This window comes from Lissotriton helveticus, chromosome 2_2 (assembly GCF_964261635.1).
Source record: "Lissotriton helveticus chromosome 2_2, aLisHel1.1, whole genome shotgun sequence".
Lineage (NCBI taxonomy): Eukaryota > Metazoa > Chordata > Amphibia > Caudata > Salamandridae > Lissotriton > Lissotriton helveticus.
In genome coordinates this window covers 396,455,473-396,472,539 of record NC_136060.1, presented here as the reverse complement: position 1 = coordinate 396,472,539, position 17,067 = coordinate 396,455,473, and the positions used below count along the sequence as shown (strand labels likewise).

Here is a 17,067-nt window from a genome sequence, read left to right as displayed (position 1 = left end):
GGACTCGGCGAAATCCCTAGGCATCACACTAGACGCCAAGCTCAACATGATCTTTTGACTGGGTGAGAGTATTCTGCTTGATTCAGAGACTCTGTCCCTCACCACCCCTTGTTGTAAATATTTTTGTCCACCCTAAGCGTGGAAGGGTATACTCAGACATGAGTCCCTTGCTCATTGCACCATCAGGATTCAAGCAAGCCGGGCCGAAGACGGCTGTAATGCCAGAAACCGGTCCCCGGAAGCTTGTTTCCTTCCCAGTGTAAGAATTGGCTTTTGTAGTTTGGTTTGCCCTGTTCCCATCATGCACTGGGACAGGAACAGCCTAATTTGCATACAGCCAGGTTCTGAAACTGGGATGGTGCAATGAGCTAAAAAACGGTGTTGGATCTAGCCCTGATCTTTTGACTGGGTGAGAGTATTCTGCTTGATTCAGAGACTCTGTCCCTCACCACCCCTTGTTGTAAATATAAGCTCAACATGCAGCAGCACGTTAGCAAGGAGCTAATTTCCAAATCAACACACTGAGGAAAATTAAACCCTTCCTCCCTGCCGAAGACTTCCAAACTGCCGTACAAGCTTTAGTCATCCCTAGAATAGACTACGGAATTGTGGCCCTCAGCGGACTCCCGCTATCCACAACAGCACCCTTAAGAGCCTCCCTGAACGCTGCCGCGAGACTCATTACTGGCTCAAGAAAACATTCGCATATAACCCCAGACTTAAAGTCTCTAAAATGGCTGCCTTTTGAAGCCAGAATACAACTAAAAATTGCAGTTATGACACACGCGGCCGTGCACCACAATGCACCCAACTACCTCGCTCAATAGTTGTCTATATCAGGTGGTTCTAGATCTAACAGAAGTACAAAAAAAATCTACTCCTGAAACCCTCTAGATTTCGGAAAGAGAAAACACACAAGCGCTCCTTCTCAGGAATGGCACCCAGGATCTGGAATGCGCTCCCTCCTGAAACTAGGCTTATCTCATCCACTGCACTCTTCAAGAAAGAGGTGAAAACCATCCTTCTGGCCAAGATCTCCTGAACCTTATAGGTGCTGGATCAGAGACTCTGCACTGCTTTGTATCACTGTTCACCTGTCCTTTGGCATTATACTTCTACTTGATGGGGACACTCCTACGCTACTCTTACTACAGACCAATATATGATACACTTTCTTTTACTGATTCGCTCTCCCGATGCCCCCACTTAGGGTTCTCTCTATACTAAGACATTGGTGTTAACCATCCACACACCCAAGGTGTACCTGAACACCTCTGTAGTGGGATCAATGACTTGTGCCGTCTCATACTACTTGTTTACCTGATTATATATTGATATGTGCTATGTATGTTATTATCCTACCATGTTAGCGACTATTATATTGCTAATTTTCTCTGTTCTTTCCTATTGCCCCTACCCTGTCTTTGTGAAGCGCTCTGATATCTGTAAGGATCTTGTTCGCGCTATATAAAACTTTGAATAAATAAATACATAAATAAATAACACTTGAATCAGTAGGCACATGGAAACAGAATAGTAGAATATTTGCCATTAACTATTAGATTTCTCTTCTTCGCAAAATGCCCTCTAAACCACATGAAAGTATGGGTAAACCACCACTTCAACTGCGTCAGAGAACCTCTTTCGGAAGGCGTTAAAAACATGGATTTTCAAACACAGACTGTTTAGCCCTAGTCTAAACCCTACCCCCAGAGACACCAGACACTATTCTTCTGAGACCTCATTGGCCCTCTGGGCAACACCTCTGGGACACGCGTGGTCAGCGCCAAGATGCTCCGTGGAGTGTAAGTTGCGCATTATAAAAATAAAAATAAAATTACATTACCCACAAATTCAGGGCTGTACAAATTACCATCATTCCTAAGCTTTTATCCTTTACAATTCAGAAATACATAGTATATACAAAAGCAAACAATTTACCCAATTTAATTTTTTTGTTGGCTCCAGGTATTGTGCTTCTTTGGAGAATCTACATACCCTATACATCCCTACAACCGTATGGGTTTATTAGAAGTAACAGTATGCTGCTTTTGTAAATTTTACTATCTAACTTCTATTGGGGGTGGCAGGAGGAGTAGATTACAGTGAAAAATGCTTAAATTTAGCTGCAACCAATGTAAGTGCACGGATTTCCGAGTGACCATTCCAACAGAATTGTCACTATACCCTTCCAGAGCTCAGGATATTGAGCAGGTTCCTTTTGCTCATGGATTGGCATTATACGAGATAGGTGAAGGGGTCAATTTGTCACATTTCTCCACATTCTTATTTGATCCATGAGATAAATAAAAGCACTAATTAAAAGGGATAATGGGATTATCAGAACAGTCAATAGGTATAGGGGATGAACATCTGAATTACATTTCAGTGTAGAGCCCTCTTTTAGATTAACAGCAGTAGTGCCATTAACTTCAGTACAATACACGGTTAAGCTGTTCACATGAAACACCTTAGCGATCTGGTTTGCTAGTCTGTACCTGTTCATATCTTAAAGTTTTTTTTTTTTTTTAAGTTTGAGTGGAAAGGAGTCTTCGCCCAGAAGAGTATGAGATCAAGACTGGTTTCATTTTGGTTTACTTTTTGAAGATGAGCCAAAGCACACAGTTAAAGAAATATACTTAGGAGACTGCAGGACAATCTGGGCTAAGACTCAAAGGCAATTTGGTAAAGCAGTTGCATAAATGTCAAATAGAAGGATTAAAAAATTCAACTCAAACAGAAGAAACGTTCCTGTTAAGTATCATTTCACAGTGCGACATGCTGAATCAGGTGCATCTCCAAGCTGAAGACAGAAACAAATTAAGTAGATAAGGACCTCCCGTCCATCAAAGAGACCAATGCTTGAAAAACTACACCTACAAGAAGCCCACTGGCATTCCGTTAAGAAAACTCCATTAGGATGCCAAACGTTAAAAAGACAAAAAATTTAAGAGACATTAAGTATTCGTTTTATTTATCAACATTGTCTCATACAGATGAAGTGGAAACAAATATGAAAATAAGTTTTACAAATTGAATTTCAAGTCTGTACAATGCTACATTTACAACAATTTTACATTAAGAGCATAAGTGAATAACTTCCACATGCAGGTTGTTCTTTAGTTGAGATGCTGCTTATGATCGGTTGCTTGCAATCGGCACAATCAGGCTGCAATTTCATGTCAGTGCAAACAGGCTAAATACCAACTTTGAAAAAATTCCAGTTACTGCTGGAATAGACCTAAATGAACACTGCAGGCAGTTTAACTATAGCAAGACGGCACACTCCTGTTTAAATGTTAAAAAGAAATGTCAGCGCATGAATGCTCCCATTTGTCTTACACCTGTTCACATTTCCAAGAGTAGAAATGGCCGTGTTAACATTGTAGGCAAATGCTTCTTCTGTGGTTAAGAATGTACAACCAATTTAATTGTGCTAGGAATCCACATTACAACCACATTTGAAAAAGCACCAACATAGCACAATGATAAAGTAATAAATGACAGACATGTTTTAACCTCAACGTAAAAAAAAGTAGACTGCAGTAGCTCCACTGACCCATGGCTCAACCCAGTGCAACTCAAACCTTTAACAAATAATTTTAAGAAACAATATTAATTGTAAGGAGTAGCACTTAACTCATTGTTCACACGTCGAATGTAGTTATGCAGGCATATTTCTGCCACTGGTAGAATAGCAAATGCAGAATAAAGTGTTTAGGGAACTATGTAACTGCATGGTATACCCACTGCGCTGTCAAACAAAATATTCCAACAATTTCGAGTGGGTCACGACAAAACATGCAAAAACAAGAGAACACAAAAAGAAAGTTTCAAAATTGGACAGTTGGCCTGTCTGATGAAGATATTAGGAATAATTACAGCATTGTTTAACACTTTCATAAGAATTCAAATGTATTTGCTGGAAATGTTCTTAAAGCATGTGCTCCTCAAATGCTCAGATAAGGGCTGAATGTTTCTCCGGGTTTGTACGCTGCTGGATGAAGTTTCCTACCAATATAAAAGCTATAAAAAGCACACTTAAAAATAATGTACACTGCTGTTTAGACAGAAGGTTCGTCGTCGAATCAAACTGGGATCCTTTCACATGGGACAGCATTGGCTTTGATTGAAACAGTCCATCCACCCATCTTGAATTAAGATTAGCTTAACCATTTTGAATTTTCAACAGTCTCTTGCAAACATGTATCCAGTTCAAACTCTGCTCCATCTTGATAGTCAATACGTCGAACCTTTGTAGGAGTGCCAGAATAAGCATCCTAAGAAGTACAAGGTAAAAGTTTTATAACAAATCGGTGGCAAAAAAAACACAAAAAACTCCTACTATGTTCAGTGGCTGCAGTATTTAACCTTGGCTTTCAGAACAGAGGTGTTGTAGTCCAGGAGAATCTCAAATTTCAACATTGGCCTTTGGAGCATCTTGACTAATAAAGAGGCCAAATCCAAGAAGTAGGGTAAATTTATATTAAACTTGAGCAATAAAGCAGGTACAAGGAAATGTAAAGAATATAATACATTGCGTTGTTGCCAGAACATATAAGTCCAATTGAGAGGGAAATATGTGAAAAGTGAGAAATATAAATCACATACATGGCGACAAACAACTAATTTAAAAACCAAAACATGAATGTGTTAACCTAGAAATAAGAGTATACTGGAAACCAACCTTAAAATGTATTTGAAAGAGAATATACAGCATAAGTAGACAATTTACCAAAGCGTTTCAAGCAGAGATACACTGCTGGACAAGCGGATATCTATTTCATCCTAGGCAACTAGAATATACTCTCAAAAATCCAATCTGATCTACACAATTCAGTACACTAGGCGGGAACTACAATAAATATGAATTGTTTAATGCCTCGAACAAGACTGGTTCAGTGCACCGCTCAAGCATGGCGTTTGCCTATGTCGGAGGACGCCGGTGCGGCTCAGAGGACTGCTACTTGCAGTCTTGTTTGCTTTACGTCCTCCGACGTTCCACTTCCACCTGTGCCCCCATTTTGTGCCCCTATTTGTTTATATATTTTACAAGTGCGCAGGTTTACTTGATTTTGTTCAGATTTGGGACTGTGCCAAGTGACTCGCTTGCAGTCCCTACCCTGCTGCTCCTCCTCCCCTTCCAGCTCCCGTCCTTCACAATGCCGGTCCTCCCGCTAGCCCCTCCCAGGACTACAAATGGAGGCAGCACCACTGACATGCCAAAGGCAAGCCAGTCTGCACTTGGACCGCACCCAGACCCCTCGCACTACTGCCGTTATACCACCATGAACTCCTAGGGTTAGACTCTGGACACCAAAGAGACAGCGGTTCACCTCCGCACAATGACCGAAGAACCTTTCTCTTGCTGACACTGCCACTTCACCTAGAACACAACCCCGAAGAATCCCACGCCACTCCCGCCCAGACGATCATGAACATCCCAGGACCGCTCCAATGCATTCTGCTCAACGCCTGCTACCTCTGTAAGCACGCCACAGAAATCGGACACATCACCACCATCTCCAGTGACGTTGCCTTCACTATAGACACATTACTCAACCCCTCCTCAAACCTGGACATCGCCAGTCCAGATGGCTACAAGTAATTGTAAGTAAAACTTATACAGCGCACTGTAACCCAACAGGCATTCTGGCGCTAAAAAAGGGAGGTAGTGAAAAGGCCACTGGGAACTGAGCGGTAGAAGCACTGCAGCTCCACAAGGGCCTGAGAAGAAGGTCGAGGACGTGACATGGCCAACTTAGCTGCCATATTCTGGATTCTCTGCCAGTCACAAATTTAGGAATTACAACAAAAGGGAGTTACAATAGTCTAGTCTACTCAAGATCAAGCTCCCGACTATGAGTGGGCGTGTCTGAGCAAGAAGCAAAGGAAGAATCTTCCTCATAGCCCTAATGAGGGAAAAGCAGGTCCCTACGGTCTTATTGATGTGTCTCCAGAGTCAACTTTTCATTAAATAGGACCCCCAAGTTACGGACAAACTTGGACGGTAACAGCAGGGGGGGTACGCATTGATAGGCCAGAAATCAGCAGGAAGATGCCGTGGCTCTCTCCCATTCTGGATGCAGAGAATTTCAGTTTTATCTGCATTAAATTGCAGAGAGTTCTCTTAGCCACTGAGCCACGTTCCGCATGCAGTTGTGAAAGTTCTCCAGGGAGGATGCCTGATCACCGTCCAATGAAAGAATCAGCTGGGTATCCTCTGCATAGTTGACTACCCCTAAGCCAAAAGATCTAATAACGTCCATCAAAAGGACGCATATAAACATTAAAAAGAATGGGGCTAATCGCAGATCCCTGCGGCACACCATGATGGACTTTGGTAAACTCAGACTGAAAAGGATGGAGGGCCACTGCCTGATGTCTGTCAAATAAATAGGCATGGAACCATTTTAGTGCCTGACCAGCTACCCCAATGTCTTCCAACCGTTTCAGGAGGACCGAGTGGTTGACCGCAGATGCATTATCGACCCCACGCCCCTCATGGAACGCATAAACTTCATAGACCGATACGAAGGCCACAATAAGAGACCCTTGCCTACAGTTCCCTTCCGGCCACCATCTCCAACTGCATCCCCCCTCCCAACTCCAATCACTACTTCTTACTCCGCGACCTCAACCTGCACATAGACTATCCCAACTCCATCACATCGCTTCCCACCATAGCTAGAGCAAGGCCACCGAAGCTCAATCAACTCAAGCCAACTGACCAAATAGCTCAGCAGACCTCGACCAGGTCATCCAGAACTTCTCCGCCTAGATCATTGACTGCGCGACAGTCCACCCTCTGAAACATGCAAAATCCAACCAAACCTCAAAACAAGACAGTTGGTACACCACAGAGCTCAGGACTACCAAATGCAACTGATACCAACTGAAGACGTGAGGACGCAGTACAAAAAACCCCAACAAAGCCACACACAAAACAGCTTGCTGCATTTATCACCATCACATCAAGGAAGGGAAGAAAGCAGCCATCACCACCTGGATCAACACCGCGGCCAACTACACAAGGAACTCTTCAAAATAGTCCAGTAATTCGCCAACCCACAGCCAAAGAACAACGTCCACCCCTCCCAAAAACTCTGCGACACCCTTGCAGTCTACTTGCACAGCAAGACTGCCAACTTATACAACTTCAACCACTTTTACCCACCAACCAATCACAATTTGGTCTCCACTCACCACCCAGACCATCATAGCCATCATGTCTTCTATCAACTCCAGGACTCCCACCACCTCAACCTCAGAACCAACGCAATCAGCACAGAACTCAGCAGTATCCTCAACCCATCCATCCATCAACACAGCAACCTTCCCGGGCAGATGGGAACACAAAAGTCAGACCACTCCTAAAGAAACACTAGGCAAACCTCTGTGCTCTCAAAAAATGCTATGCCAACCTATGTTCTCTCAAAAAAATGCCCGATTTCTCTGCTCCCCTACCCGGCTAAAGTACTCGAGAAAGCTATCAACCAACATATCACTGGATTCCTGGAACAAGACCCACCTACAGGATGCATCACAATCAGGATTCAGAGCCAACAACAACACAGCGATGGCACCGATTGCTGCCACAATGCATTAGAACTCTCCTCGACCATGAAATAGCTGTTGCCCGGATTCTCCTCTGCCTCACTGCAGCACTAAACAGTCTCCCACAACACCGTTTTCAGCAGGAATACAGCAAGACGCCCTTAAGTGGACCGCCTCCTTCCTTACAGGACGCACACAGACTATCCAGCTAGCTACCTTTATTTCCACGCCCAAAAACATATGCGGAATACCACAAGGATCATCACTCAGCCCCACCTTACTCCACACATACATGACCCCGTCCCCTTGCAGATGTAGTCAGATCCCACAGCCTCCACATATGGTCCTATGCAGATCAAAATCTACTTATCTTCTCACTCACCAAGTACCCCCCCTCCCCCCCCCCAACGCCAAAACCCACTTCTCCAACGCCATGACCAAAGTAGCTAACTGGATGAGAGACAACTGCCTTAGAAAAAAGTAAAGTACTGATCTTCAGGAACACCTTCACCTGAGACCATAGTGGGTGGCCAGCTGGACTCAGGCCAACACCAACCAATTCATGCAATCTAGGGATCGTCCTGTACAGGCAACTGACCATGAGACGGCATGTCAACCCAGTCACCGCCTTCTGCTTCCACACTCTTTGCATGCTCTGCAGAATCTTCAGACGGGTCCTGATCAACGCCAGAAAGACAGTTACCCAGGCCCTAGTCACCAGCAGCCTAGACTACGGTAACGCCCTCTACGATGGCATCTCCACGAGCTACTCAAGAGACTCCAGGTCGTACAGAATGCGGCAGCCAGACTTATCCTGGACCTCAGTTACCTGTTGCTCTTGTCTAACTTTAAATTACTTGAGGGATTCCCCTGCAAAATAAGAACTTTCTAAATAGTGCTCTCCTGCCGCTTCTAAGCACTGTAAATAGCAGGTATTCCGGTCACCCCATGTAACAGGCTCAGTTTGCCGACCTCAGAAGGATGAGAGGCAGAAAGGCGTACCTGGGAAGTGATCCTGTGTCTAGCATGCTATGTAGAATTGTCTGCGGCACGGGCATTAACCCATTGAGCTCTCTGCATCTTGAAGAGCTTGAGGCCTGCACAGGACCTGGGCACACGTCCCCTCAGGCCGCACCAAGGGCTGCTCTGACAACAACTCGGCACTAATCCGATTAGTATCAGCACTTTAAAACCACAGGCACTCCGGGGAGAGGAGGGGGCGGCGGAGGAGGGGAGAGGGAGGGAAAATGAAGAGCTGGAAGGGGAGTGATAGAGAAGGAAGGGCGTAGAGAGGTTAATAAAGAGCTAGGAGACATTGTAAAACAAGAGTCCCGCCCTTTTGCGCAAAAAAAGTTAATGCTGTTATTTCTCAAGTCGCCCCGCCGAGTAGCTCACGACTTGCATATGTTATCTTTGATTCACATCGGTTGTTTCGTGCACGTTGCTCGGAAGCGAGGGCTGTCCATCCGCTCCTGCGCAGTAATTCGGTTTAGCTAATAGCAGTGTCAATGTGTTACCAAACACTTAACATACATTAGTGTTCTGATGCTTCCTTCACCAGAGTACATAGTATAGCTGGTCTAAAAGGAAATGCATTTTCTATACGAAATCGTGAAAATATAAGATTATGTAATGGTACACTAAGCAAGGAGTTGCAAAGAGAAGCAACAACACAGTTTTGAAAGTCGACCTACAGGGAGATAAACACATCAGCATGTTTGGATAAAACTGGGACGAGAGAGGTGCTAAACAACATGATAGCAACAAACCTAGTGTAATTTCAGTATACCCCTTTTAGGGAAACCTCCTGAAGCTTGCAAACAAAGTGGCACGGGGTGGGGAGGGGTTGAGAATGCAACTGTGCGCTGCAGGGACTGTTGAACCTGTTTGCAACGAGGGTTGCCAGCGTGAGACATTCACCACAGCAGGATAGCGATCTAACAGCTAAATCACACTAGGGCACGTATGAATTTCTTGCAATTTGCTGGGACAGCTGGTTAAAAACTGGGACCGTCCTGGCAAAACGGGGTTGCCTGGTCGCCCTGGGCCCAGCTCACCAATGCCGGCTCTGGCCCTAAAGTATTGGAATATGCAATTAACCCCCTTCAAACCTCCTGTGAAATATGTCTTTTACAGCCAATTAATTTGTCACAGTATGCTTTAAAAGACCCCGTTTGGGCGTGGCTTGTTTTCTTGGGGAGAACTTTAACTTTTTATTTAGAAGACTGTCTCGGGGCAATGTGGGTGGCGTGGCTGTGTGAAAACTTTTTACCGGACAAGCGTTAGTTTCCAGTCAAGCTCTTGTTACATCTTTAACAATACGACAAACTGCAAAAATGTTACTAATCAGCTCCTGCTGAAACAACATTACTAATGTGAAGCAAAAGAGAAAAGAAGCAGTTCTCAGGAAGTTGCAATAAACTTGACTGGCAGCGCGTGAGTGATATATCCGGGAACCTTCAATTATGACGCATGCAGTATTCTATCGCAATTGCAGTGCAAGTTCTTTGGACGTGGAGTGAATTTGAAAGGTTAACGGCCTTCGCACTGAATCACAGAAGTAATGCCACAGCCTTCCTTCGTCTGCTTATTCCCCATAGCCTGTACTGTGGTACCAGCCACAGCTAGGATTATCCGCTTGCTTTTCACTCTTTTCTGTATCACGTGCTTCCTCTCAAAAACAGACAATAGCGCTTTGCTTTTGGTTACAAAAATATATTTTGTTCGGCACACAGTGGCTTTCAGCTCCAAAAGTGCATCTTTAGCGATCGTTTTGACCGACATTACAGAGGACTTTCAGATAAACAACTTCGCCTTGCTTATCTGCCTTTTGCTACTGTTACACCACATTTTAGGGAAACCTCCTGAAGCTTGCAAACAAAGTGGCACGGGGTGGGGAGGGGGGGGTTGAGAATGCAACTGTGCGCTGCAGGGACTGGTAAACCGGTTTGCAACGAGGGTTGCCAGCGTGAGACATTCACCACAGCAGGATAGCGATCCAACGGCTAAATCACACTAGGGCTCGTATGAATACAGTAGTTTGTTCACATACACAGAATTGCAAACTCGTTCGATACATCAGGCCCAGGGTTCATATTCTCCAGGAGAAAGATCAGTGGCGGCTGTGCAACGTAGAATACACTGCAGCAGTCCACACCTTAACGACAAAAGCCCATGCCTTTACGAGTGTGGCAGTTACTCACCAGAGTGAGGGCGGCACGTGACGGCTGAAGTTTCCTCTTGCCTTCAGCCTTGACCGAGGCCCGAACGACCGAGGCAGCCATGTTTATTTCTTCCCCATCAGCTGCTGTAGGACCGGAGCTGAAGAGCAGGATGTGATGAAAGCCAACAGCACCGGGACGGGGGGGGGGGGGGGGGGGGGGGGGCAGGGTAACGGGCTGGCACACGGACAGCGGGAGGGTGGTCAGGAAACAGCCAGTGGGACAGGGACAAGGCGAACAATGAACGCAAACATCGGATTAATTTTTTTTTTTTTTTTTAAAGTACACGCTCACAATGGCCACGTCTTCATGACGTTGCGGAGAGGGAAAGAATCGGCGGGAATGCCCACGAATCGCCTCTCAGAATGACAGACACCTCTCTCTTCCAATGGCTAGCCTCCATTTATGGAGCTAGCCAATGGAAGACAGAGGCGGGAATAAGCCACATACTTGTAAACAAAAGTTTTTCGCCAGCGCGAAACGCTGCTTGCGCAGCTGTTCGCAGGTGAAACCTAAAAATGTTGCTATATACAAAGGCATTTTTAGGTCCAACTGACCAAACTGCTTTTAGCGGTCTGCAGGTGAAAGCCTCTTGTGGACTATACCAAAAACTTAGTGGACTTCTAGCCCACCCATAGCTTACTATCGGTTGTCCCATCACTCATTTGCTTGCTTCTTGTTTAACCGCATGCGTGCGGCATGATTTCCGCCCGTACGCTGGATTTTGCGGATTCGCATGTTACGTGACGAGCTGGGCTCGTCATGAGCGTGTGAGGAGGCTACCTCATGACGAGCCCAGCTCGTCATGAGCGTCGAAGGGGTTAAGGCTTGCCTTCCTCTTGCGTACAACCTCTTCAACATGTTTGATTGGGTGACTTATTCTTTTATCGATCACATTTAAGGAACTCCTTTTCTTTAGGGACTATGAGAGTGCATGTGTTTGCTAGCTGTCCCCTCGTGTGCTGCTCATTTCTACCCCACCCCATTATTAGCTGTGCTGCTCCCTGCCCTAGCCTAATTGTCTGTGTTCTATTGAACACCAAATGTCTGCTGCTCTCCCACCCACCAACTGTTACCAACTTCCTGTTGCTCCCCCCCCCCCCCCAACGCTCTTGTTTTCTCACCCCTTGCATTCCCCAAAATACTGTTTTTTATTTAGCTGAAAGACCTGGCAGCTCCCATTTGCTACCAGGCTACTCCACTTTTACAAATCTGCATTTGCAAAAGTGAAACTTCATTCTTGGATAAGAAATAATAAAATGGCACCTACAATACTTCATTATTGTGGCATTATGCATACAATCACCCACTGAATAACAGCCACATGTGTATGGTGGCAACACCTTTTTTATACGAGCACTTTAAGGAAAATACTTTGGCCTATGCTGTACAGCATTGACAAAGCCAATAGGTCATCAAGGATAAACCTATTGCCTTTGCCATTTTCTAGGTTTCGCATTAACGGTTATTGAAAGCTCATTCCAGATGGACAGAAAATTAAAGGTAAAATAGATACTGCAGCACTATAATAAGTGCACATAGTCAGACATCACACTTGGACATGCCATTTTCAGAGATTCACCAATGCAGCTTCGCTTCACTGCAACTTTTTCCTCTTTTTGCCAAACGTGCACCGGTCAACTGCTGGTAATCTGCAGCTGGGCTGCCTACAACCAGCAGCAGAATGGGTAACAAACAAAAAACACGAGTCTCGAGCACAGACAGATGCCACTGACTGGGAGCCACTCAAGCCCAGCTCATACCTACTAATACCAATGATACTGGTCCACCACAAATGTAGCCTCCATAGGTGCAGGCAATGTAATGGTGTATGGACAATGAATATAGGTACTATTAATAGTTCCTGTTGCACCAAACTTGAAGACCAGACCCAACTAGGCATGGGCCAGGGTCAGGACTGACATCTTTTCACATGGATCAGCTTATCAGATTGGCCTAGGTGCCAACTGCTGGTGCTTGGGGCCAGCCACTGTGCGAATTATGGGTTCGGTCCACCCTCACAATGCAGTCTCAATGTCAGCCTCGATTAAGTCACAGCTAGATTAACCATAGCTGCCAAACCCATCAAGGACTCACTGGATTAAAAGAGGTTTATTTCCTATGATCTGTGCCAAGGACTTTTATTTACCTACAGGCTAGTAAGACTACAACTGGAAACATCACAATTGATTACTACTCCCCACTCTCCCTAACCCCCACCCGAGAACAGGGTCATTCCTAACAGAAGCACAGCTTTAAAGTATCTGCTCCATCATCTAATGAAGTGGAGCAACCAATTTTGGAGTTGGAGATCGAGGAGAATGTGGTGAGAAGTGCTGCAGGAGGTCTGAGGTTGCACCACAACAGTTGATGACTTAGGTTCAAAATAGTTCTCATGGGTAGTAGCTAGACACTTGCATTAAAGGAATTAGATAAGCAGCATTCAATAGCATCCCCTTCTGGACCTTAAATAACGAAGTATACAAAACATTAATTCCAGAACAAGTGTTTCAAATATGCAAAAAGTGTATATATGGATTATTACAGGATCTAAGCCTCAACTTACATCCTGAATGCACAAAGTAGTTTCTTCCTCTGGATCATCCTCCTGACTGCACAAGATGGATTCATCCTCTTGATCACACACGGTGGGTTTATCTTCCTGACTGCACAACATAGACTCTGTAGAACCACTATTTACTGATTCAGTCTCTAGCTCATCAAGGACAATTCTCCTGAAAGAAAAAAATTGAAAAAAAAAATTCAGAAAAACAATGTCCCAAATTGCTCAGACAAAAAATAAATTAAGTTAGTCCTAGTCCATAAGCATATTATTCAAATACATACATGTCCTGCATATCACTTCCTTCTTCACCAGGAGGATCCCAAGCATGAAGAGCTATCTTCCAAAGTTTGATCTGTTGATCCCAGGACCTCCGACTGTATTTCTTATATTTGTTTGGAGTTCGTGGATGGATTGCTGGGTTTCGAAGAAGCCTTTCAACAGAGTAAATAAATTGCCAGTGATTATTACTCAATATAAACTATCTCCATGAAGAGTACCAATAACCATCAAGAACAAACATCAAGTCAGATAGTAACAATTTGGGGGAAGGCTTTAAAAAGTGGGAAGACCAACTAGTTTAGGATAGTTAACCAACTATTAAGATTAAGATGAAGAAACCAATTAAGCCTGGAGACAAGAAGACATCATTAAGACATGACTTTACCTAGGAACTTCTTTGCAAAATCTGTCGTAGGCAATAGTGTTCTTTCCATAGTTGATTTGTTTCTGCCTTCGAACTAACACATTTACATCCGTTTCAAACTCTGCAGGCACAGAAGACTCTTTGGAATCCGAACTAAATAGGAAATAATTATATGAATCTGCATTACTGGACATAAGCAGTGAAACGTTTTTGTCAAAGGTTTATCAATTCACATTAGAGTCATTGATGACAAGGTAGCACAAGCCCCCTTTCATGTATTAGCTTTAGTTCAGTTACAAAGACCATAAACGTACATGGATTCAACCAACAACAAAAATTAAAATACATTAAAAATCCGTTAAAACCACTAGCCATAATATGAAATGTAATGTTACCTCTTACATTTATTAAAAAAAACTAAAAAAACCTCACTGGAATACAATATCTTGCATAGCAAACATTGGACTAAAACATACAAAATGGATCTAGGGCAGGAGAAAGTACAAACACCCTGCATAACACCATTTCCTATAGAATAAAAAAAAAACTTCGATATGCATATAAGAAACATTTAGTGATTCTCTGCGGGGTCTGTCTTGCCAAACAGACTACCTGGGATAGGTGTTAAAAAACTGCTCCGTATATTTAGCACAAATGCCTAGAAGCAAAAAACCATAGCATTTACTTTTTATAGGAATTAGGAAATTCCAGGGATTTCCAATGCATTCAGCTTTGGTTCAAAAACCCCCGAAGTGACAGAAATTCAGGACAGCCTTTATGGACAATATTTCCCAAGTTGCCAGTATTGTCTGAGGAGCAAAAACAAAGTGTCCCACTCATGGCCATATAAGAATATGATCATATAAACCATTTCTGCACAGAAACTGTGGGTTGGTGCGTATCATACTTCAGAATTCGGAGGGTCGTTTGGCAACAAGAGGTACCCAGATTGCTACACATCTGTAATACAAAGTAATATGGTGATCATGGACTCCACTTTGTGCACTACTTCATTTGTACTTTCTTGCTGCAACAGGATAGAAAGGTTTTCATTTTTCACAAAAGAGTAAAACAGTTTCTGAAACGTGGTGTAGGATGTGCAGTGGATATCGTTCACAAGCGTGAGCGAGGAATGTACGGTCCTGCCTCGGAGCAAACGCTAGAACCTGGCCAGCTTCTGTGGGTGACCGACAGACACAGACTGGTGCAGCCAGCTTTCATGTCGCACCCAAATTAAGGTTGGGGGGTGGGGGGGGGGAAGGAGGGTGGAGGGGGGAAGGAGGGTGGAGGGGGGAAGGAGGGAGGGAGGGCCTTTGGAGAGGGGAGGTTTCTAGAAAGCTCTCCTGGAGTAGAGTAAAAGATATTAAAGAGTGCGAACCCTTGACTCGGAGACAGAAGCTAGTCTATGAAACCAACGAGTTGCCATAGGACTTTGGGGAGCCTTCAGTCGGGCAGAAGTCGGTCATGCTGGCCAGAATGTTCAAGGACACTCCATCAGTGATGCATACCAAGTTTTGAGATCGGTAGATAAGTGTTTTCCATGTCTACTAACATCATGTGACATTTGGAGTCCGCAACTCTGTTTTCTCTCGCAAGCCAGCTGGCAGCGAAAGGGAGTGGAATCAACTGTTTACATTGAACTGCGGGAGACTGTTGATCCATACGAAAACGGACCCCCTCCTCCGAAAACTTCTTGGTATCTACAGAGAAGGAAAGACCTTAATCAAACCAAATCCCCAGGTTTTTTACTGGTTTCCCAATTGAGGTCAGTAGTGGGTACTCGTGGGGGCCAAATCTGCTCTCTGAAGTGGAGGGGAAATGTGCCAAAAAGCAGAATCTTCCTTCATTGCACTGCAGCTGTGCCTCTGCCAGCCATTTGAAAATAAATGAAGGGTAATGTTGGACCAATAGTACAGAGTCGGCGCCTTTGTCCCAGGTAAAAAGCAGCTGGGTGTCATCCACATATTCCAACTTCTTAGCCCCCCCCTCCCCCAACTCCTCTGCCAGGTATATCAGAGGAGTCACATAGATCAGTGTTTCCCAAACTGTGGTCCACGGACCCCCAGGGGTCCGTGACACATTCCCAGGGGGTCCGTAGGTAGCAGTTTAAAAGCACAGAAAAGTTTGTGTAATTAGAAGATTTCCAGCAACAATAAAAGTGTCAAGATAATTCCAGTGATTAATGTACCTGCTGGAGAGTGAGGCGAGTTTTGTTCAGTGGCAGCTTTGACTTAACTAATGTAGCACAGAGGGTTAATGTGCCTACTGCAAAGAACGTGTAATATGCATTTTAGAAAAGCAGTATTTTATGTGCATAGGTTCGTGGTTACTGCTTTTGTCACAGAGATTATTTTGTTACTGTGCACTTCATAAGTGGCAATCGTAGTCTAGCAGAGGGGCCTATAAACTGTCAAAGAGCTGCTTGCAAACTGCATGGTACCAGTTAGTAACTTATGTTTTTTCCCAGTTATTCATTATCCTGATGCTGCTAAAAAGATTTGGGCGGAAATACATTTTTAATGTTACTAGCCAATGTGTTATATTCTGAATCCTGCGTTTGTGCTTTTCCAGACCAAGCACTCTTTAAAAATGCCTACCAGTATGAATGACATGTAATCTTTGTAGTCCCCTTTACCTTATGTAACATTTTATATTCACACTGATTTACATGTATGATTTAATGTCTCTATATGTGTGTGATGTAAAGTGCTCTGACATCCTACAATGGTATGAGAGATGCTATAAAACAAATGAAATCCATGTGACAGAGGGGCTGTTCCTTCAATATAAAATACTATGGGCCAGATGTACGACCCGTTTTTATATGCGCGAATGGGTTCGTGAACCCATTTGCACATGCAAAAGCCTATTGGGCCATGTACATAGCCTATTTCGCGAGTCGCAATTGGTTTGTGATTCGCTAAATAGGTTTTGCAACTTGCTATTTGGAAGGGGCATTACCTCTACGTCCCTCGTCCTCGACCCAGTCATCACTCATGAGGTATTCCACACGACAGGAAACAAAACAGGAAACGCTTTTAGACTCCACCCACCCTCCTGTCAGGTGCTATAACACACCT

At 44.2% G+C, this 17,067-nt stretch overlaps 1 protein-coding gene across 4 annotated transcripts in view; it reads right to left on the bottom strand.

Annotated features, from left to right (window-relative positions):
* The window catches only part of SLBP (stem-loop histone mRNA binding protein), a 120,182-nt gene that overhangs the window by 81,820 nt on the left and 21,295 nt on the right, over window positions 1-17,067 (bottom strand). For 2 of the 4 annotated variants that reach the window (XM_078678632.1, XM_078678631.1), the window contains exons 5-8: window positions 14,009-14,140; window positions 13,626-13,775; window positions 13,345-13,513; window positions 2,947-4,280 (exon numbers count right to left, since the gene is read on the bottom strand). In XM_078678632.1, coding sequence (XP_078534758.1) covers window positions 4,164-4,280; window positions 13,345-13,513; window positions 13,626-13,775; window positions 14,009-14,140 — 568 coding nt within the window. In that variant the 3' untranslated portion in view covers window positions 2,947-4,163. Of the gene's footprint in view, window positions 1-2,946; window positions 4,281-13,344; window positions 13,514-13,625; window positions 13,776-14,008; window positions 14,141-17,067 lie in introns of those variants that run through there. The other 2 variants (XM_078678633.1, XM_078678634.1) reach the window with 1 other exon arrangement.